At 45.8% G+C, this 23,361-nt stretch overlaps 1 protein-coding gene across 1 annotated transcript in view; it reads right to left on the bottom strand.

The window, feature by feature from the left end:
- Positions 1-5,548: 5,548 nt before the first annotated feature.
- Positions 5,549-23,361, bottom strand: part of DUS1L (dihydrouridine synthase 1 like) — a 36,641-nt gene continuing 18,828 nt past the window's right edge. Inside the window, exons 8-13 of the mRNA XM_068263020.1 lie at positions 19,106-19,202; positions 17,866-17,954; positions 15,566-15,714; positions 10,875-10,912; positions 9,551-9,626; positions 5,549-6,065 (exon numbers count right to left, since the gene is read on the bottom strand). Of these exons, the coding sequence (XP_068119121.1) occupies positions 5,935-6,065; positions 9,551-9,626; positions 10,875-10,912; positions 15,566-15,714; positions 17,866-17,954; positions 19,106-19,202 (580 nt within the window). The 3' untranslated portion in view covers positions 5,549-5,934. The remainder of the gene's footprint in view (positions 6,066-9,550; positions 9,627-10,874; positions 10,913-15,565; positions 15,715-17,865; positions 17,955-19,105; positions 19,203-23,361) is intronic.

Below are 23,361 nucleotides of genomic sequence, written 5' to 3'. Positions count from 1 at the left end.
TGTGCCCCGCAGCCAATTTATGAGGATGAGAAGGAATTGTACCAGTATTAATGATTATGAGCAACAATCAGAAATTCTCATGAAACGGTTTGTGGAAAAAGGATATCAAGAGCAGCCCTTGAAATGGGAAATAGAGAAGATAAAAAACTGTGATAGAGACCTATTGGTGAAAGATAGGCCAAGAATCTCAGCTAATGGCGAACACGAGTTCGCACTCTGCCTAGACTACAATACACAATATAGAGATGTAGAGAGGATTGTGAAACGGTATTGGGGATTATTATGTAACGACCCCGTTCTCAAGAATAAGATCCCCCCTCAGCCAAAATTCATATACAAAAAAGCTAATAATCTGCAAAGGAGTATAGTTAAGACATGTATTGATGAGCCTCCTATAAGAAATAAGACGGATCTGTGTGGACAGAAGGGCTTCTTCCCGTGTAGACAATGCAATCCCTGCTTGGTCACGAAAACTGGCAAGCAGCAAAGCAATGTGTCTACTACGACAGGCGAAAGTCACACCATAAGGGAATTCATCACGTGTAATAGCACACACGTGGTATATCTCATTTGGTGTCCATGTGGAAAACAATATATCGGACGAACAAAACGGAAATTGAGAGAAAGAATTAATGAACACATAAAAAATATTGAAAAGGGGTTCAAACATCATAGCTTATCCAGACATTTCTCCGAAGAACATGGCCGCGATTCAACGTTAATGAAGTTTAGTGCCATTCAAAAATTAACCACTAGGTGGAGAGGGTGCCATAAAATCAGAGAAATCTCGCGTATGGAGACGAGATGGATCTATACAATGAAAACTATGGTACCCGATGGGCTCAATGTAGAACTCGATCTGAACTGCTTTATAGCAGATGATTGAGGTAACTGGCACATTAGGCAGTGAAATCACAGATAGGTGTTTAGAAAATAGGAAAATTAGGTAGCATGGTTATGTAGATAATTTGAGTGTAGGTGCACCAAAGGTGATAGATGGTTATATAGAACCCCCCCCCCCCCCCCTCGTTCCCTTAATCACGAAAGGGAAAGAAAATGGTACATGGTATTGTTGATGATGGTTAGACACATCCCGATCATTGGGGTTAACGGGAGTGGGATAGAGGGGCAGGGCCCTGTGAGGGTAGGTCTACCCAACATCATACGGGATGTGTCGGACCATTTCTTGTATATTTAACATTGTTGTATAGTGATATAGAGGTGGTAGCACAAGAGATGAAGAAAGGTGGTTAAGAGCCCTAGGAATGCGTTAATGTGTAGTCACAGAGCATGTAGGAGGTTGCACCATTGGTATAGAGAGGTGGAACATGCACTGTAATTAGAATTAAATATAATAAGAATAAAATGCAGGGTTAGGACACACCATTGTAGGTTCATATGAATTATTATCAGATTGGTCACGTAATAACATTGGAGAAGGGTGAAGAGACAGGTTGACTATGTAGAATACGATATATTCACCTATTAAATATTATCCCTTATTCATAATGGGGAAGATCAGTAAGATCTATGTTAACGTTATAGAGAAGAAGGGGTCCCTGTACGGGGAAAATCTATCTTAGTGGCAGGGAGGCTAAATGACAGCACGGCAGACCTACGGGGTTGCTAGGCAACACAGAGTAAACATCTGGTGAGAGTTGCAGTTCAGATGACAGCACGGCAGACCTACGAGGTTGCTAGGCAGCAGGGAGTAAACATCTCGCGAGAGTTGGAGCCGCTCTGGGAGGAAATTAGCATACAGTGTAGCTTATAGCGTCTAATGTCTGCCGCTGGCCAGCAAGCCCCTGATGAGTCATTTGACGAAACCGGTAGGGCGTGGCCTCAAGCGGCAGACAGGAAGACGCTAGCAGAGCGGTGGCTCAGGACGTCCAGGAGGTTTCTTTTATATGCGCATAACTTTTTACCAAATGTGAGTGTGATTTTAATCTTTTATTGCTGAATAAAACAGTTTTACGCTATGGGAGCTGTGTATCAGTTATAGGCACAGAATAACGCTGCCAACAAGAACTCCACCCCTATAGACACCCCAAAGCGAATGTAGCTGGTCTGTGTAGGATCAGCAGAATATCTGGTGAGCGACTAATATAACTGTGTGGTGTATTACACAGGGAGTGGGTTGTCTGGAGTGGGGACTTTGTGCCCATATGAGCACCGGGTGTGAAGCGTTTTAGTGCTGTGACAGGTTTACACTATGTTCTCTATTATCCCTTTCCATGAGGAAATTTGAGACCAGCTGCTGATAGAAGACTGCTGTGAGAGTTCAGAGTTGGGTCAACAAAACGCTTTGTAGCTGGTCAAATTGGTCAGCACCTGCATCTGGTGAGCATGTTTTTCTTCTAATCTGGTGGAGGCTGAGTGCGGACTTTCACGGTGGGGATCACTCACTGGTGGAGAGACATCTTGTTCTTTGAAGAAAGTAACAGTTGTAAACAGGTTCACACTATGCCATATCATATGTTCTTTTGAGGTACAAACGGAGCCATATGTGAGATATCATCTGGAGGAATAAAAGTGGGAAGATTTCCATACCAGCCGAATAGCTGCTCTGTGATATAACAGTTGGACGTTGGTGAGAGTATTTTTACCAAAGACTGGTGATTTTGATAAAAGTGGAGCTGTTGCACATTCATTGTTGTTGGTGGTTACAGTACGTGGAGTGAGCGCTGTACGGACATTTTATCATAGTAACTTTTAGGGGGGAATGCTACCCTCAGCTGTATAGCGATTATCCTGTTCTGTTATATAATCTATATGTATATGTGTTTAGTTTTGACATTTTAGGTAGTGGCAACTGTGATAATTAAGGAGCGCCAATATCACCTTTTTTCTATATAAATATGAACAACTTACGTGACAAATATCAGTCATTTCTTGATCTGTCTTCTATTTTTGTACTTCTCACTTTGCACTGTATTGATTCCCCCCCCCCCCCCCCCCCTTTTTAGCTAAAGTTCTTCTTTGAAGATTAGACCCAGTCACAGCCATGTTTCCAAAGTCTGCCAAAGCTCATTGGAGACCTCCCTGCCCCCGGCCACCAATTAGGTCCAAGCTAGTGGCGGGCCACAGCAACGCAGATGGGGGTGGTCAGACCCATGGCAGAAATTTGAGAAAAAAAACCCCACATGGCTGCAACTCCGAGGCAGATGGAGCGATCACTCGCCTGAACTGAGGTGGATCAGGTAAGTATTTATCCATGAGTTCCCATACCTCCCAACTTTTTAAGATGAGAAAGAGGGACACTTAAGCCACACCCCTGGCCATGCCCCATCACACCCCTAGTCATGCATACCATAAAGATTTTATAAGAAAAATATGTTGTTTTAGAATTCAAACCCCACTGGTCCTTTCTGTCCTGGTGTATTTTCCTTTATATTAACATTTTAAAATTAGTAATATATCAATTTAAAGGATGGGAATAAAGTTTAGAGTCAAACATTTTTTAGTAGAGAAATACATTACATAGAAAGAGGAACAAAGTCCTGAAAGAAGGACAAATGAAGAGGAAAGAGGGACAGGGCTCCCAAAGAGGGACTGTCCCTCCAAAAGAGGGACAGTTGGGAGCTATGAGTTCCCCCTAACTGAAATACTTAAAGGGGTTCTTTCGCGAAAAAAGTAGGCAGTTAAAAAATGTGACAGATGACAGGTTTTGGGCCAGTCCATCTTTTTAAGGGAGATTCTCAGGGTTTTTTTTGTTTTCAACAGCATTTCCTGAACAGCAGTTTAACTGCCAAAATAGCAAGATACCAGCCGGCCTCTCTAATCACTTGATCACTATTATGTCAGTTAGATTTTGCAACTGTTGTTCAGGAAATGCTGTTGAAAACAAAGAAAGCCCTGAGAATCCCCCTTAAAAAGATGGACTGGCCCAAAACCTGTCATCTGTCACATTTTTTAACTGCCTACTTTTTTCGCGAAAGAACCCCTTTAATATACATGGCAACATATTACTTGAAGAACAAGCTTATGCTTGCTGTTGTGCTGCAGGGTCAGTCAGTTCCTAATTACGCTAGTATTGCCTCTTCCAGGTTAATTATAAACCCCAGGACGACAAGTCGCTGGATTGATTTCTCTGGGGCATTGGAGATTCCGTGGCAGCGATGATCCACAGGCTTACATTAAGTTAAGAATTAATACTAAAATGACTATGCATTAAGGAAGGGGTCCCAAACTCAATTTACCTGGGAGCCGCAGGAGGCAAAGTCAGGGTGAGGCTGGGCCACATAAGGGATTCCACAATAAAAGTCAATCAGCAGCACCCGCTTCGCCAACCCCCCCCCCCCCGTTCCTTGCATTGATTTTTATTTCAAAATCAAATTCACACTGAAGCAAACTATTTTGCCTATTTTAAGTCATAGTTCGCTTCAGTGCTCCCATTACAAGTAATCCGCTGTGTCCTCACCGCAAAACAAGGGCTGCGGCTGAAGCCCCCAAATCGCCCGGGGGGTCAATCCGCCGGCATTTCCTGGAAGGGGCAGAGCTTTCAGCTTCAGCTCTGCCCCTCCTGATGTCAATCGCGGCGCATCGCCACCTCTCCCTGTGAAGGAAGAGTGAGAGGGGCGGGCAGATGCGGCGATGCGCCGCGACTGACGTCAGGAGGGACAGAGCTGAAAGCTCTGCCCCTTCCAGGAAATGCCGGCGGATTGCCCCCCGGGCGATTTGGGGGCTCTGCAGTCCTCGTTTAGCGGCGGGGATGCGGCGGATTACTTGGGAGCACTGAAGCGAACTATAAGGAAGCTTTTGCCGGCGCGGGCCACAAAATATTGTATAGAGGGCCGCAAATGGCCCGCGAGTTTGAGACCCCTGCATTAAGGCAAATTTCTGTAAGAGGGCTTTTTTGGCCCTTTTTAGCCCCTTACTTTTTGTAGCCATGATCCCCTCTGTGTACGAGCACAGCCACACAGATGGGTATGTCACTGTAGTAGCACAGAGCAAAAACCTTACACGAGCGGCTACATTGTGCTCTGGCCACGTGTACCCTAGTACACGTTCCTGTATCCAGAAGTACCCTGCACACGCGCAGTACGAAAAAAATCTCTACTGCACCTGCACAGTACACAGTCGGCTATGGGAGCGTGAATGAGGCGCACAGCTAGGGCCGCGCAGACGCAGTTCCCTCGAACTGGGGAAAGTGAAAGTGAGCCGCGGTGGGGGACCTGAGCATCGGTGAGTGACTGCGAGGGCATAGGTCGGCTGCAGGGGGCTGGCAGAAGCACCAGGTAAGTGAAGCTTTTTTCAGTTGCGCTTTAATGTTGAATATTGCTCATGGCCATGCTCCACGTGTACAAAGCGTGGCTACGCAGGAACGGGGAAGCCTCTGGAGCCCTTCAGAGGCTTCCCCCTACGGAGGTAAATATTTTACTTTATTTAAAGTGACTTCAAGTAACCTTTAATGGATTTCTTCTTTAACACAAAGTGGAATGTCACTTTAAATCTTGTGACCAGCTTACCTGCTGTATAGACAAGCAAACATGAATGCGGTCATTCCCCTCTCCCCCATCCTCCAATAAACACACAGGGGAAAAAAAAATGTATGAAGTCTGTGAGATCTTTATTTGTTGTGTTTTCCATCTAAGCCAGCAAAAGTCCTAAACTACATCCTCCGAATCCAGTTACATCGCCGTGCTGTGTCCGATGCTTTGCAGGAGGCTAGAGAGAAGTGGTAGCAGCATCAATATTTTTTTATTTTTTAAAAAGGCAAAAATCGGAAAACACTTCGGTCCAGTCAAAATATATTTTAAAGCTAAAAAAATATTAGAAACAGTCTGAAGTGCAAAGAGTTTGTACCGCGCCCTTTCAAAGGAAGGCGCCAACGATCCCCAGACACGCAGAGTAAACGAGGAAGGATTCCCTGAGCAGCAGCAAGAGGAGGGGGGCCCACGTAGGCACCACGGAGGAGGAGAGGATGGGCGGGGCTCACACTTTGATCTCAGGGGGCGGCTGTAGGAGCTTCGATTCGCTCAGGTTCTTCTCTGGCACGTCAGCCTCCTGCACCTCCTTATATTGAGCAGACTTCTCATATTTGGTTTTAAAAAGCAGCCCGTGACCTAAAAAAACAGAACAAGAATTTTTAGAACTGGAAATAAGGTGGCCATTCACCTGTCGATCTGTCACCAGATCGACCATCAGATAAGACAAGACAGAACATTTATTGTACTTTTCTCCTGGCGGACTCAAAGCGCCAGAGCTGCAGCCACTAGGGCGCATTTAGTAGGCAGCAGCAGTATAAGGGAGTCTTGCGCAGGGTCTCCTTACTGAATTGGTGCTGGCTTACTCAAACCCTGGTCTCCTGGGTCAGAGGCAGAGCCATTAACCAGTACACTATCCAGCAACTTTCTATATAATAAAATCCCTTTCAGATCTATTGCCTGCTTCACACTGCAGACATAATTTCCAATAGATTTCATTACGAAATATATTGAAAATCACCCTAAAGAGACACCTGCCGGGCCGCCCCCCAAAGAGTATACCCCCTCTTGGGCCCTTGGTAGGTGTTGCAGGTTCAACTATCACGCTGTAGATGTAGTGTGTGGATGAGAGTACAAAGCTGTACTCTCATTCATGGACTACATCTCCCAGCACGCGGGCCAAAGCCAGGAGGATAAAACTGCATCATGAGCAGAGGAGACTGCTACCACCGTACAGATGAGAGGCCACAGGAGTAGACCACCATAAGTGAGCAATTTCACACCCCCCCCCCCCCCCCTCCTCATCATTACATCCTATTACAAACCTCCCTTATGCTGGTAATACACAAAATGTTTTCATCAGATTTACTGGCCAATTGATTTTCTAATCAATTTCTTTTCACTTGTATGAGAAAATCGATCAGAAAAATGATCGCAATAAGATCAGACCTGTCGGAAATTATCTATCGAGCCACCCATCTATCTGCCAAAAAAACTCATGGTGTAGTCCCAGAATTATGATAAGTTTCATTTAAAAGGGACCCTGTGCAGTACCCTGCAATCAAAAATTTCACTTACCTGGAGCATCCTCCAGCCCACCGTAGGCCCTGACTCCCCCGGGCGTCCTCCTGGCTCCTCTGTGTCCTACTGGCGGCTCCCGTTACTGGCGACACCCTGGCAGTCTTTCTGGATCTTGACGCTCGGTGTCATCACGTGCAGGACTGTCACATCGGCATGACACGTAGTGGCTGGCGGGACATGGAGAGGAGCCAGGAGGACGCCAGGGGACCCTGCGGCCTACGATGGGTTGGAGGAAGCCCCAGGTAAGTAACATTTTTGATTGTAGGGTACAGCTCAGGGTCCCGTTAAAATAATAAAAATGTTTGTTAGGTAGACATTGGGGACAGATTGCCTGGGCTGGGGTGCTTCCAGGAGGAAGGAGAGGGGACATTTCATGTTTCCTTTCTCTCTCTTTTTCCTTTGTCTGTGTATGTGGGGTAGGTATAAATAATCAGGCAAAAGTGTTTTCTCTGGAGCTTAGGAATCTGGAGCCCTCTCTTAGCAAACAGAAGAGAAGGGAGGAGGCAACAGAGGAGGCAGTGGGGGGGGGGGGGGGGGGGCATTTGGGGGGGGATTATTGGAAATATAATGGTATAAGGATAAGTATTAAATTGAGTATTGATTTGGCAAATAAAGTTAGTGTTTTCTTAAGGGGTATGATACTTTTTTTTATGATACTTTTTAGACTTGGATTGATTAAAAAGATATTATACTGAATTGTAAAGTATGTTGAAAAACGTTACAAAAAAAAGTAATACAAATGTTGCTCATTTCGCTTTTAGAGAGAAACAATTGCCCTTTTAAAGGAAATGGAGCGCCTCCTTCTGACCAACTTGGGTATTTGGAGGTGCAGAACTGTGTGTTTTACTAAACTGGTTGTTTATTCACTGATGGACTTACGTTCATCCTTTTACATTACTTGTAAAAGCATTGTTAAACATCACCATAGTAGAGTCCTGGTTATCCGGAACTCAACTAAGCAGCAGTCTCCACCAACCAGCACATATCGCCGGCAGTACTCACAGTGGTTAAGGTCAACTTCTAGGCGGTTCCCGGTCTCTGCTGTGCTTGTAGACTGGGTTACATGGATCCCCCGAGGTTAATATACTTACAATATACTTACAATTACTGTATTTTGGCATACAATACAGAGTATTGTATGTATACAGTCGAGGATTGTACTGTATTAACTAGGCCTTTTTTTTTTTTTTAAATGGAGTCTCAAGCAACCAGAAAGCACACTTATATGGCATCAGCCAATCCTCGATGATGCCAATTAACCCAGACTACTGCATTATGATTTATCCAACCTTACTTAAAGGAAACCAGAGATCTTATATCACAAGGAATAGATACTTACCCGGGGCTTCCTTCCTCCCCATAAACACGTGTGAGTCCCTCGTCATCCTCCCATGGTCTGCCGTTCAGCCGCAATCACCCCCGGTAACTGTCTCAGTCGTCTCCAATCTGAGTCTACTGCGTATGCGCGGACCTCCCACACAGGCGCAGAAGACCCAGACTGACGCAACTGAAGCAATTACCGGGGCTAAATGGCAGACTGCGGGAGGATGGTGTGGACTGCGGGAGGATGGTGTGTTTATGGGGTGGGAGGAAGCCCGGGCAAGTATCAAATCTTTATATTATAAGATCTCTGGTATACTTTAAAGGAATACTGTAGTGGGGTAGGAAAAAAAAAAAAAAAAGAGTTGAACTTACCCGGGGCTTCTAATGGTCCCCCCCACAGACATCCTGTGCCCGCGCAGCCACTCACTGATGCTCCGGCCCCGCCTCCGGTTCACTACTGGAATTTGTGACTTTAAAGTCAGAAAACCACTGCTCCTGCGTGGCCACATCCTCGCTTCCCCTGATGTCACCAGGAGCGTACTGCGCAGGCGCAGACCGTACTCACCATTGGTGAGTGGCTTTTACTCTGTTGACGCCTCTGTATTGTATTGTCTAAGTCTTACACAATACAATACAGAGGCGCCAACAGAGTAAAAGCATCGGTATAAAATGAGAAAAAAAAGGGTGGGCTTTCCTCCCCAACAAAAACACAACTATTGTATAAGATTTAAAAAAAAAAAAAAAACACGGTATTTATTCTTACTCCAAAAACAGCTTGCAACGCGTTTGACGGGTCTCAAGCCCGCTTCCTCCACTTTCAGGTTGTGCACGCTAGTGAAGCGCCTCTGTACTAGCGTTTGTAAAACAGAAAAGAGGAAAGCAAGAGCCCAATATAGTGTAGTAAGTTGATGATTCACAGTATTAAAAGTATTAAACATATTTATGAAATAAAAAAACTTTTTTTTTTTTTTTTTTTTAGAGACTTCAGAGTCTCTTTAAGTAAGGAGAGATAATTCATGAGATAAGTAAGACACGTTTTGTTAATCAACCCCTATGGTGAAAAAAAACTCATTCTTTTCAAAGACAGCGAGCGGATCTCATTTAGAAAATACTGCTATTGGTGCAAACCTTTTTAGGTCAACGCCTGCAGTTTTTCCATAAGAAAAGGTGTGTGGTTTTGTTTGCTGACCCCCCCCCCCCTCCCCCAACAGTATACCTACCTGCACAGTCCGCCATCTCCCTGAAGGCTTTTTTCTTACAGCAGCTGCGACACAGATGGAATACGCACCTTGTGCCCTGGAAGAGAGAACATCAGTCAGCACCAATCCAGTGTCACATGACAAGGTTAGTGAGCACATGACCACCCACAGCTGTACTGGGCCTGCCTTATCAAAGTTCTCTGAGCTGTAGAACAATATTTATCCAGGAATACGGCCTAGATATGGTATGAGCTAATTAGCTGGGAAAAGTTGTCAGCCCTCACATGGGTCATCTCATAACATAGTATGGTTGCTGAAACATCATGCTGTAAATTGAGTGACTTGTTTCTGTGGTCATGTGAATTGGGTGGCACTTAGGATCCCAACTGTGCACTGTCTTTAATCCTTGATGGAAAAAGTATACGAAGGATGGGGGTGGGGGAAGAGGTTGTCATAGCCCAAGCTGCACTGCCTCTCCCTAGACCACAATGGGAGATAAGTCAATGCAGTGCACTAGAATAACCTGTGGCAGCAGCTCAGGAGTAGAGGCAAGCCAGCGTCACCAAGCTAGTCACATGACTACAAGAGTGTGAAAAAAAACCTGCTGAAAACACGCCACCCAATCTAGCAACTACCTGCGATACTGGATGATTGGCAACAGGGGTAGATACCCCACACTGCCCACGGGGAGAGGGCGAGCTATGGTACTTGTATGGGGGTGGAAGTGGGGCAGACAATGGAATGAGGAGGATGCAGGCATTATGCCAGCAACACTGTGCCAGCTGACCTGGCGGTACATTGCATTCCCATCTATACCCAAATATGGCCCTGCTTGCCATCTAATAGCCAGTTTTTAATAGACATGGACCAGGTTTACTGAGTTATTTACATTGTATGAAGATCATCCCACCCCCACCTTCACCACCACCGTAGCAAACCTTAAAGCAGACATGAACTCAGAACTTCTCTCCTCTAAAAGATAGGCAACCGCATAATCTTTAAAGAGAACCATTTCGTTGTTACAGCTGATACATATACCGAAATAATTATAATTCTGAAGTTTCTACTTCCTGTTTTCATGGAAGCAGACATATTGTTAACATCCTGTGCTTTCAAATGAGCTTATCTATCAAGGCAGCCAGCTGACACACCTGAGAGATCAAATTACAGTTGTGACTAGTCCCCAATCAGGGGAAATTAAGACGGGCTACACTCTCTAAATACATACAGGGTGCATTTCTCTATGTTTTCCTTCTGTCCTGTGCAATGGTTCAGGTCCACTTTAACAGCCCAGGACCACAGTCTATATACTGCTGGGTGCAAAATAGATCTTCACAAAACATACCTTGGGGTTTCCACACTGGTCACATTTTGCATATTTAGCTGTAAAAACAAAAAATGCAGCATTAATATTTGTCAGTAATGCCACCCTCCTGATGTACACAAAATCCCCACCTCTGTCTGGCTCCTCCTATTTCTTGCAAGAACACAATATCAAGCATGATAGAATGATGGCTGATTCCTCTAGAACATACACGTCAAACCTCGCCATCAGAGCCTATAAATTTGGCCCCCAAGCGGTTTCCCACTTTGCATTATGTTTGACCCACTGTACACCACCAGGAAAGCTATATTGGAGGTGAAGCCCTAGATCATCAGGGAAGCCCTGTGTGAAGGGTGAAAGGAAAGCACCAGACACAAGGGAACCATATAAGGGAGGGAAGAGGACCACTAGACACCAGGAAACTGTATAGGGTTTGGAGGGGGGGGGGGGGGGCATTAGACACCAGGGAACTTTATAAGGGAGGAAGATGGCTAGTAGACATTGAACAGTGTTCTCCCTAGAACTTTTTTTGAGCCAGGTGGCATGAAATAGTAGCCGGGTGGCATGAAAAAGTAGGCGGGTGAGGCAATATGAGAAAATGCAGGGCCGGTGCTTCTGTGCGCAACTACTTATAGTATAGGAGGAGGTGAGCCGATGACAGCCAGGTGGAGCACCCGGCTAAAAGAGCCTGGGGAGAACACTGTTGAGGATGACCCACAACTAGGTCCCAGTGTTCAATTTCGGGCCATTTTGTATTTGAGTTTGAAATCCCTGCTCTAGAACATAGGATAACCAACTGATACAAGAATTGATGCCCAACGTGGAGTGCCAATGGTTAATTACTATACAATATAGGATAGGCAACTCATGCAGAGTGCTTAAAGGGACCAGTGCACCTGTACATTACAAAAACAAACTAAAACTCCCCCGTAAGGGAAGGTTGTAGAAGAGCATGCCGTTTGGGGGGGGGGGGGGGGGGGGGGTCGATAGGCTTTACTTACCTATGGAGGGCTTCCTCCTCTCTAGCTCCCCAGCTGTAAGGGGTTCTCCCACTCTCCCATTCCCCCAGCTGTACAGAGTGTAGGCAGCATAGCTTACACTCACCTGTCCACCAGTGCATTCTCCTCCACTGCAAGGGCTCCCCCTGAAAATTCTCTCCTGGGGAGCTGTGTGTCCCGTGATTAAACGCAAGAGGACAAACAGTAGAGCCACCTTGGCATGACCACTAGAGGCCTCTAGCATTTGTCATGTGACACAGGCACACCAGGTGTAAAAAAAACAAACAGGGAGAAGCCCCAGTGGTGGAGAGAAAGTGCCAGTGGACAGGTGAGAGTAAGCTCTGTTGCTGCATTGGTCACCCCAAGATTGAATGCCGCTAGTATCGCGCTCTCAACCTTCTGCCGATTTATATTTCCCATCTGGTACAATCAACCAAATTTATTTTGGCTGTAAATGGACCAATCATGAAAACGTAGTGAAATCGATTTTTAGCCAATTCGATCAAATGATCTAATCAGCTGGATATCCATGGAGCGTATTGACCAGTGTATGGCCACCTTTACTCCTCCTTTGATGCTATGTATTGCACTTAGCCATGCCCATTACCAGAGTCCTAATAACAAACTGACTATTTTCAGCACTCGGACTTCTAATAATAGACTGGCTAGTTTAGTCCCTCCCCGCCCCCAACTCTTCCTCTCACACTGTTATGAGTCATACAGGAAATCACCTGGTAAAGCCATGTGTCCCACACGGTCTGGGAAATGCCTAACACTTTTCACAGGCTATTTCCACACCGGCATATAAAAATCAATTATACGGTATAACAACAATGTTATGACATTTTGAAAAATGGAGAAAAAATAAAAAAAATCCTAAAAAAAACAATGCAACCGACGATAAAGCTGCCTAACCATATAATGCAGCCAGTGAGTCTTGGCAGGACTAATGTAAATAATATGCAAGCGGACATCCAGTAAGGACCAAAGTTTCTGGTTTGTGCTTTTAAAAGGCAAGCTTCAAGGATTACTGTAGGGGGTAGGTGGGGGAAAAAAAGGAAAAAATTACCGGGGGGCTTGTAATGGTCCCGCACAGGACGCCTGCCCACTGATGCTCCGGTCCCCGCCTCCGGTTCACTCCCGGAATTTGCAACTTTAGACCAGCATTGGAAGGGTTAAACACAGAAGTTTAAAGTTCCGTGGAGAGATATGCAGAAGTTCAGATAGATACATTTAACTAAATAGAATGTAACAAGTAGAGATGTGGCGAACGGTTCCCGAACCGTTCGCCGGCGAACATCTCTAAATTCATGGGCCTCTTACTACTTCCGGGTCGCAATGACCCGGAGTAGTACGCCTGCGCTGCCCGGCGGAGCGCGTCCTAGATCGCGCTCCCGTTGCCGGGCACTCTCTGCGCATGTGCGTGACGTCATGAGTGACGTCACGCTCATGCGCAGAGAGCGCCCGGCAACAGGAGCGCGATCTAGGACGCGCTCCGCCGGGCAGCGCAGGCGTACTACTCCGGGTCATTGCGACCCGGAAGTAGTAAGAGGCCCAGAGAGGTTCGCCAGGCGAACTGTTCGGCCCAACTCTAGTAACAAGTGATAAATGTTACACACTCTTTGGCTGTCCTCCAGCTCCTTCTCAGTCAGAGAGTAAGTCACATTACACACTTACATTTATGTAAACCAGGGGTCTCAAACTCAATTTACCTGGGGGCCGCAGGAGGCAAAGTCAGGATGAGGCTGGGCCGCATAAGGGAATCAATCAATCAATCAGCAGCTCTAGCCACCCCCCCCCCCCCCAGTCCCTTGCATTGATTTTTATTTTAAAATCAAATTCACACTGAAGTGAACTATTTTGCCTATTTTACCTTACAGTTCGCTTCAGTGCTCCCATTACAAGTAATCTGCCGCGTCCCCGCCACAAAACGAGGGCTGCATTTTTTTTTTTTTTTTTTTTTACTAGACCAGCATTGGAAGGGTTACACAGAGCTTTAAAGTTCCTGAAGAGAACTGCAGACGCATCCGAAGCTTACAGAGATACATTTTGTTTACATCAAGGGTCTCAAACTTGCGGCCTGCGGGCCTTTTGCGGCCCTCGATACAATATGTTGTGGCCCGCGCCGGCAAAAGCTTACTTATAGCTCGCTTTAGTGCTCCCAAGTAATCCGCCGCATCCCCACCGCTAAACGAGGGCTGCAGAGCCCCCAAATCGCCCGGGGGGGCAATCCGCCGGCATTTCCTGGAAGGGGGAAGAGCTTTCAGCCTCAGCTCTGCCCCTCCTGACGTCAATCGCGGCGCATCGCCGCCTCTGCCCGCCCCCCTCTCTCTTCCTTCACAGAGAGGGGCGGACAGAGGCGGCGATGCGCCGCGATTGACGTCAGGAGGGGCAGAGCCGAAGCTGAAAGCTCTGCCCCTTCCAGGAAATGCTGGCGGATTGCCCCCGGGCGATTTGGGGGCTCTGCAGCCCTCGTTTAGCGGTGGGGATGCGGCGGATTACTTGGGAGCACTAAAGCGAGCTATAAGTAAGCTTTTGCCGGCGCGGGCCACAACATATTGTATCGAGGGCCGCAAAAGGCCCGCAGGCCGCAAGTTTGAGACCCTTGATGTAAACAAAATGTATCTCTGTAAGCTTCGGATGCGTCTGCAGTTCTCTTCAGGAACTTTAAAGCTCTGTGTAACCCTTCCAATGCTGGTCTAGTAAAAAAAAAAAAAAAAAAATGCTGGTTGCATATAATATGCTGTAAATAATGTTTTAGAGCAAAGTTGAAATGCAGGGTTATATTCCGCTTTAAGTAAACCTGAGGTAAAGGATAAAACATGCAGAAGACCCAGGCTGTGGAGAAGGATGGCGACCAATTAGCCTGAAGTGGGCTGGAAGAAGCCCCAGGTATGTAGTATCTTTTTTTATCCTTTATCTCAGGTTTACTTTAAGTGAGGTGGATATATTGGCTGACATATCTAGTTTTAAACCATCAGTTGCCTGGTTGTACTGCTGATCCTCCACCTCTTATACTGCCATAGACCCTGAACAAGCATGCAGATCAGATGTTTCTCACAAGAATAGCTGCAGGTTTTCTTTCAGGTGTGTGATTCAGAAATTACTGCAGCCAGCAGGATGCCAGGCAACCAGTACTGAGTAAAAGAAAATAAATATGGCAGCCTCCATATCCCTCTCACTTCAGTTGTCCTTTAGTGCCAAAGCTCTACTTTATGCAAGACAACATTATCATAAAGTGAATAAGATCAGGCAAACCTAAAAAGGTGGCGACTAACGATACAATTTCTAGCGAAAAATCGGTCGAGCGATCAGATAGTTCTGATCAGGAGAAAAATCGTTCACAACACCATCAACTAACCAATCTTTGCTTCCTATCAATCACAGCCAACAAGAAAATCCAAATTTTGGTTTGCCAAAAATCCAAATCAGACGATTATTTTTAAAATCATTCGTAATCGATTGTGCCCATCAACTCAGATATTTACAACCAATCTGATCCGAATTTCTGATCGCTCTAACGATTTTTCGCCAGAAATTGGACCGTTAGCGGCCACCTTTACCCAGACTTGCTATCCACATGGCTCCCCATGTTCCCACCAACAACAAGACCCGCAACTTCATGCTTGTTTGTGCATCATCGCCTGACAATCGCTATTACGTTTCACAGAGGTGTCAAAGCTTTTGTGGGGCTGAGGGGGGGGGGAGGCTTACGTTTCACAGAGGTGTCGAAGCTTTTGTGCGGATTGCGTAGTTTTTTTTTCTGCTTGTTCTTGGAAAGATGCTCTGAGCTGCCGTCCTCTTCCTCCTCCAGCGCCCTCTTCCCTCGCACGCCACTCTCCTCCTTCACCACCTCTTTAGGCCTGTGGGCATGTAAGCTGCAGGTTATATTCCATAGTTATACCTCAACTCAGTTCCTACTATTCAACCACACATCTCACTGTGTTTCATTATTAGTGAGGATTTCTGAATTTTTCTAAAGGCTTCCCAAAATCTTGTCCAGCCCAACGTTCCAGCGCTGCGTGAGTAAGCTGTGCTCATGTGCGGTACAAGGAGGCTGGTCGTGCAGATTGTTTCCTTGGGGCATAAGCGCTTCGTTCTACTGGGTATGCGCGAGCCTTAAGCTCACGCGGGACTAGCGACAGTTCCGGCGAAGTCGCGGCGACAGCTGTAGCCGGCGACTGAACATGTCAATCGCCTGGCGACAGCTCCAACGGGCGACGGTTCGGGGCACGCGCGTTATACACACGAGCGACCTGTCGCCGCAACACGCGCGTGCCACGTGGCTGCGGCGACGGCCGTACCCCGTGTGTATGGGCCTTTACTCACATGCACTATCAGGATGGGCTTATTCACAGCCATGTTCATGGCCAGAAGAAACCAATCGACTTGCTTTTCTCAAATAGGTATAGAGGGACTCTGTGCTGGAAAGGTGGGCTGTTTTAGGATCGGGGACCATCCAGAGCCTTCCCACTACTGAGGTAAGTACCAAACATTTTATAAGTTACATCAGATGACCTTCAGGGCCGTTCACACTTGAGCGGATGCAAAACTGGCACGGTATAGCGCCTCCGCTAAGCATCCATTTTGCACCCGCTTGTAGCAATCTGCGCTGTCCGTCACTCACGTGTCCTGGTGCCTCTTACTGCTGCTTGGTCTCTCTGTACTCAGCCCAGAGGCCAGCAGGAGCATGGGGACACGAGTATTACGTCACAGCGGCAATCGAAATGGGCGAAGCACACGTGGAGACAAGCCTAGCGAGAATGGACACGGTTTGTTCTCATAGGCTTTTATTCAATACATTTTCTCATAGGCAGCTCCCTCGCCATCCTCCAGGTCCCCTCCACTGTGCTGCTGTCAACCAGGTTAAGGTCCATCACCCGGATCAGTGGCAGATACTGTGCATGCACGGTCCCGGTCACGCGCCTCCTGTGGCTGGGAATACTCTGCGCATGAACAGTTTCTTAAGACTGTAACTGCACTTGCAAAGAACACTGCCAGCAAAGAGAGCGCAATGGAGGCATGCTGAACGAAACACTGCATGCGAAGTAGTCCACAACCAAGCTGGATCACAGACTTCACAGCAGCACAGCGGATTGGACCGGGAGCAGACAGACCACAGGGGGCTGGAAAAAGCTCCAGGTAAGTTATCCTCTTGTTCCCTGCATCTCGAGTGTTTAAAGGGCTTAAAGGGAAGGTTCAAGCAAAAAAAAAAGAGATTCACTTACCTGGGGCTTCTACCAGCCCCATGTAGCCATCCTGTGCCCTTGTAGTCACTCACTGCTGCTCCAGTCCCCCGCTGGCAGCTTTCTGACCTCGGAGGTCAGGGCCACATTGCATACATTTTTACGCATTCCAGCTAGTGCAGGAACAAAAATTTACGCGTTTCACCACTAACGCGTAAAAATGTATGTGTTAATGTTCCTGCACTAGCGGGAATGTGTAAAAATGTACGCAATTTGGCCCTGACCTCCGAGGTCAGAAAGCTGCCAGCGGGGGACTGGAGCAGCAGTGAGTGACTACGAGGGCACAGAATGGCTGCATGGGGCTGGTAGAAGCCCCAGGTAAGTGAATCTCATTTTTTTTTTTTGCTTGGACCTTCCCTTTAAGAGGGTCTCAGGCAATCTAAGGAATAGGCCAGATTAAGCCCATAGTGGCCTATAAAGAAAAATGCAAACAGGTTGCTCTCCAGAAAAATAACGCTGTTTCTTTTGAAATGATTACATTTTTGAGAGGGCCCACATTTATAAAAGCGCCGATCGGCTAAAATGAAACAAGAAATGCTCCTATTCATTGTGATCACCTCAATCGCCACCCTCTTAAATTAGTGCTAATTGGCATGACTTTTAGGTGAACTTTGTGCCAATCGCCACATTGTAATGTGGTGATCAGAAATAACAACCCTTCTTTAAGGGCCCCGTGGAGATGATCACTTTGTTAATGGTGCACCCCATAGAAAATACAAAAAATCATAGTGCTATGGGGGAGATCAGAGACTGAAGAGTAGCACTTACGGAGGTCGGACGTAAGGTTGGCATATCCAGTGTGGAAAAGGCAAATCTCCCGTGACCCCAACACCTTCCTTCTTATTGGCAATTTCTTCCTGCAATTCAAGAACGTTACGGACTGAATTACTTACACAGCATAAAACATGGGAGAATGTGTTTTTCCCTTGAGATGGCAGCACACTATCCAATCTTGATTGCATAATCTAATCTAGTTCTTTCAAATGTATAGCCTCGTACACTGCAGGCAACGACGTCGTCACCTCCCGTTGGGCGGGTTTTCAGCAGACAGTCCAGTGTGTTTACAGTCAGTCTGCAGACTGATTAGGCTGTTTCTGAACGATCCACCCGGCAGATCAGCCAGAAACAGCCTTATCAGTCTGCAGACTGACTGTACACACGCTGGACTGTCGCTGGAACGCCCGCCCAGCGGGTGGGTCTAACGGACCCGTCGTTCCTAATAATCCAGTGGGTGTACAAGCCTTATGTAGTACCAGGTAACTGGCTGAACTTATATCAAGAACAGGTGACATGATAGGTCCTAACAGTACATAGCGGGGGTAAGATTGTACTGTACAATGAAGACTGCATGCTGTATGGTGCCAGGGCTCGCCCACATTTCCCTCTGGGTATCGCATGGTGGTTTGCATGCTGTATGGTGGTCAACTTAAAGGAAATCCGAGATGAAAATAAACTGATGAGAAAAACAATAGTATCTATCCTGCTTCTCCTAAAAATGACATTTTCTGCAATAAAGAAAAAAAACAACCCTTATGAAATCATCTTTATACATTTGAAAATGTATAACAAAACTTCATTACACAATGACTCGCTGTATAAGCTTCATTGTGCGGCTCTCAGCTGCTACCCAGATAGAAAAGACAACTGTAATAAGAGGGATATGGAGGCTGCCATACTTATTTCCTTTCAAGCAATACCAGTTGCCTGGCTGTCCTGCTGATCCTCTCCTAATACTTTTAGCCACAGACCCTGAAGAAGCATGCAGCAGATCAGGTGTTTCTGACATTATTGTCAGATCTGACAAGATTAGCTGCATGCTTGTTTCAGGCACTACTGCAGCTATTTAGATCAGCAGGGCTGCCAGGAAACTTGTATTGTTAAAAAGGAAATAAATATGGCAGCCTCCATATTCCTCTCACTTCAGTTGAAGAATCAGTTAAAATCACTTTGGATGTGTAGCATTCCCGCCTCTCGCAGGGTACATGAAGACAATGCTCTGGCTTATTACCTGGCACTTGACCTTCAGTTGTTTATTGACTGCGATGATGCCTGCCAAGGACTTGGCTTTAGCCAGCTCTTCCCGAAGCTCTTGGTAAACTTGTAGTCTAAGATACACAGAGGGAAGCTTGAGAGCAAATGTCAGCTGACATAAAGAGACAAATGTCAAACGCTGCTTAGGTGACAGAAGGGAAGCGAGGAGTCCCTCAATTCTGACCCAACAGCCACTGCAGAGGTATGTTATTATTTAGTATTTATATAGCATGGACATCTTCCACAGCGCTGTACAGAGTATATTGTCTTGTGTCACTGAACTGTCCCTCAGATAGGCTCACAATCTAATCCCTACTATAGTCATATGTCTATGTATGTATTGTGTAGTGTATGTATCGTAGTCTAGGGCCAGTTTAGGGGGAAGCCAATTAACGTCTCTATATGTTTTTGGGGTGTGGGAGGAAACAGGAGTGCCCGGAGGAATCCCACACAGTGACGGAGAGAACATACAGACTCTGTGCAGATAGTGCCCTGGCTGGGATACAAAATGGGAATCCAGCGCTGCAAGGCAAGTGTGCTAACCACTACACCACCATTCAGCAACATCAGGCCACAAGGGCCTTGGCATTCCTGGACCTATGGTGCAGCTAGACACTACTAGAATGTGATATGTGGCTCCTGCAAATACAGTTCTGCTCATACCCTGGCAGAATTTTTAACCATTTTTAATAGAATATGAATTATGACACAAAAACTTTTCTTTCACTCATGGTTAGTGGTTGGCTGAAGCCATTTATTCTCAAACAATTGTGTTTACTCTTTTTAACTCATAATCACTACACAAACTACACAAATTACTCTGAAGAAATTTACCTCATACCTCAATTCTTAATACCCTCTATTGTCCCCTTTAACATCAATGACAGCTTGAAGTCTTTTGTGGTAGCTGTGGATGAGGCTGTTTATCTTCTCAGACAGTGAGCAGCTCAATTTTGAGCTTCATGGCAAAGGCGGACAACACTTATGAATATACAGTATGATTTCACAGGTTTTTTTTTTAAATTTTTAATAAATCTGCCAAAACCTCAAGTAAACTTTTTTTCCACGTTGTCATTCTGGGGTGTTGTGTGTAGAATTCTGAGGAAAAAATGTCATGCATTTTGGAATACGGCTGTAACATAACATGTGGAAAAACTGATGCAATGTGAATACTTTCCAGATGCATTGCAGATAAAGTTAATTTACGAGAAAATGTAAAAATACGATTTTATGCAAAACACATTTGACTACCAAGCACTGAAACACGAATAGGACACAAAATTTAGCAAAAGTAACGTCCGAATAAATCGCAATTGCAAATTTACATAATGGAACCATAAATTGTGATTCCATTGCAAGGCATTAGATGTGCGTTGATCATGATTTTGGAAATTCAGATGCAATTTATGGTAAGAGTGAGCCTTGCCTGACAGAATTATTCAAAGCAGCCCACCTGCGCACCAACAGGTCTGCCACATTGAAAATCACATAATCCTCATTCTGGGCTTTGACATTAACTGAAGCTCCTGACCTGTATCTTTAAAGGAGGGCAGACCTGGGATTTCCAAAACACAAAAAAAGGACAAATACCAGGAGCCAATAGTGTAACATGTTTAAGTACCAAAGAATTCTTAGATGAAAAGGATTACTCACACTTTTCTGGTTGCAATAAAACGCAACTACCAATTAAGCTTGCTGAGGATTCACCACCACTGCACAGACTTGTAAGGATTCCCACTGATCGCGCTCTGTATAATTAGGTCAACCTCCAAAGGGGACTTAGCTTAAAACAACCTCCCAACAGAGGTATAAAACAGGAATAACTGAAGGGAAAAGGCGCCCAAACATAACAATTAAAAGCTACTGCGCAGACATAGGGTCAAACAATTCCGCATAGGTTTGGGAAATAGTATGGCTTGGCAGAGATTGGACTCGAGCGCCTCCAATCTCCTAAGCTGCATGGCACTTTTTTTATAGTTACTATTGACCTGAGGAAGAGGGGAAACACCTGCAAAATGCATTGTCTGATCCCCACTGTGCAATAAAAGTTTGGAATTCTTACTAAAGTCATACTGGCTAATATATGCCACAGGATATTTAAGCCAACCACTGCTTTCCCTTTTTAAACTTATTTTTATTATTTTTCTGCACCTCCGCCCTTCAGTTATTACTGACCTGCATCAGAATGATTTTATGGTTTGCTCACAGGCTACGTGATTGGCCAGTCAGATAACTACATGATTAAGGAGATGTACAAGCATTCCTAATAAAGTGCTTAATGAGCGGACACAGCAAGTCCTGACAGCAGAAACGTAAAAAAAGGACTTTGGAGAACAACCTTGACGATTTTACCGATGCTTTGTTTTGTACGAGTACAAAAAAAAAAAAAAACAACAGTTTTTAATTTAGAATCCATACAAGCTGCAGATTCTAACAAGACTTCAGGGGAATGGTCTGGTTGCCATCACAATAGAGGCACTGGCTGATAAAGTTCTATTTCTGGGGAAAGGTGGGCTGGTTATGTAATTACTTTGAAGACCTGAGGATCTCGGGATTGTGCGTTCTTTACCCTGCTTATAATCAGCACGCTGAAGGAGGATTATTTCTCAGGAGAGTATCCTGCGTGGAGTAATTCTCATAGACTCCTGCTCTGGAGGGGAGCCTTCTAAGTACGCTCTGAGACTGGAGACTGGAGTGCGGCAGCACAAGCAGCATAATGAGGAGGGCCACGAATCCTCATTACCGCAGCGGCAGGAAGACCAGACGCACACATTTCAATTTCAAAAGGTGTGCAGGCTCCCCTGGAGGATCGAGCTTTAATGTCTCCGAATAAATAGCTTCACAGCGATGTGCCGCGGCTTACAAGTTTACATCACTCGGAAGAGGCGCATTAGTAATCTCGCTGACGTTATTACGAGTCAGGACGCTCCTCGCCTTCAAAACAAACACCTGGTAATTGGAAAAAAAATCACAATAAGCCACTTAGGCGGGAAAAAAAAAATGGAGAAAAAAGTCTTCCTTGGTGGTCAACAGCAAGCAGATTATAGGCGTCTTTTAATAGGAGATTTGTTGTCTGCATTTCCTATTTAGTATTTATGGTTCGTTATATACCGTATTCTACAGCATTGCGTAGAGTGCAAAGAGTCGTTCGCGTCCCCTTCTGCGCCGGGAGGTCGGCTTCTCCTCTCTAGTCACATTATGTGGCTTGTTTCATCTGGGGTCGCAATCTGCATGCACTTATGTACACATGAAGGATAGCGGTTGCCCGAGATGATCTTTTCAGGTGACAGTCAGGACGGTGGCATAGCGGTTAGCACTCTCCCCTTGCAGCCCTGGGTCCCCGGTTCAAATCCTAGCACTATCTGACCAGAGTTTGTATGTTCTCCCCATGTTCTGTCTGTGTGTTGTGTTATTAACCATAAACAATGCACTGAGTGCTGCTGTACCTGTGCTTAATCACTCACTGCAACAGTCACAGTCAAACAAAGTAGTTTAGATAATAATCCCAAGCAATTAAGTTGGCCAAATATTACTCGATATTGTGCCGCAATCTGCCTTTTGATTCCGTAATTTTATCAAATTGGAAGAGAATCTGTGCTGCAACATGGCCGGCTGATCGGTCAAAAGGACAGATTGCGACTGCTGACAAAATCTTGGTCACAAGGGCTTGTGCAGCAGTGACGCTGTTAAAGAGACTCTGAAGTCTCATAAAATGCCACTGTTTATGTAACAGCTACCTTCAGCAGTATCGCCCTAACTAAAACAACGCCACATCCCAGCGGCAGATCGCTGGTTTTAAACCCCCCAAAGACCGGGGCAAAAATCCACGACTTTGAAAGTCGTGGATTTTGCTGCCCGGGGAGGCAGAGCTTTGAGCTGCAGCTCTGCTTCCATTCACGTCAATCCCTGCTTATCTCCGCCTCTCCCCCGCCCCTCTCTGTAAAAGAAGACTGAGAGTGACGGGAGAGGCGGCGATCAGCGGGGATTGACACACATGGAGGCAGAGCTAAAGCCCAAAACTCTGCCTCTATGAGAAAGCGCTCCCCGCATTTTCCCACGGGGATTTGGGGGGTTTAAAGCCAGCGATCTGCCACGGGGATGCAGCATTTTAGTTAGGGCGATACTGCTGAACTGTTACATAAAATGTACACTATACATGTACACTAGGGGAGCAGCAGCGCACGACGAGGAGTCAAAAGGTCGATTAGCAAAAGATTTTCATGCTGAAATCGG

This window comes from Hyperolius riggenbachi, chromosome 12 (assembly GCF_040937935.1).
Source record: "Hyperolius riggenbachi isolate aHypRig1 chromosome 12, aHypRig1.pri, whole genome shotgun sequence".
In the NCBI taxonomy this organism is placed as follows: domain Eukaryota; kingdom Metazoa; phylum Chordata; class Amphibia; order Anura; family Hyperoliidae; genus Hyperolius; species Hyperolius riggenbachi.
This window is presented reverse-complemented; position numbering and strand designations above follow the sequence as displayed.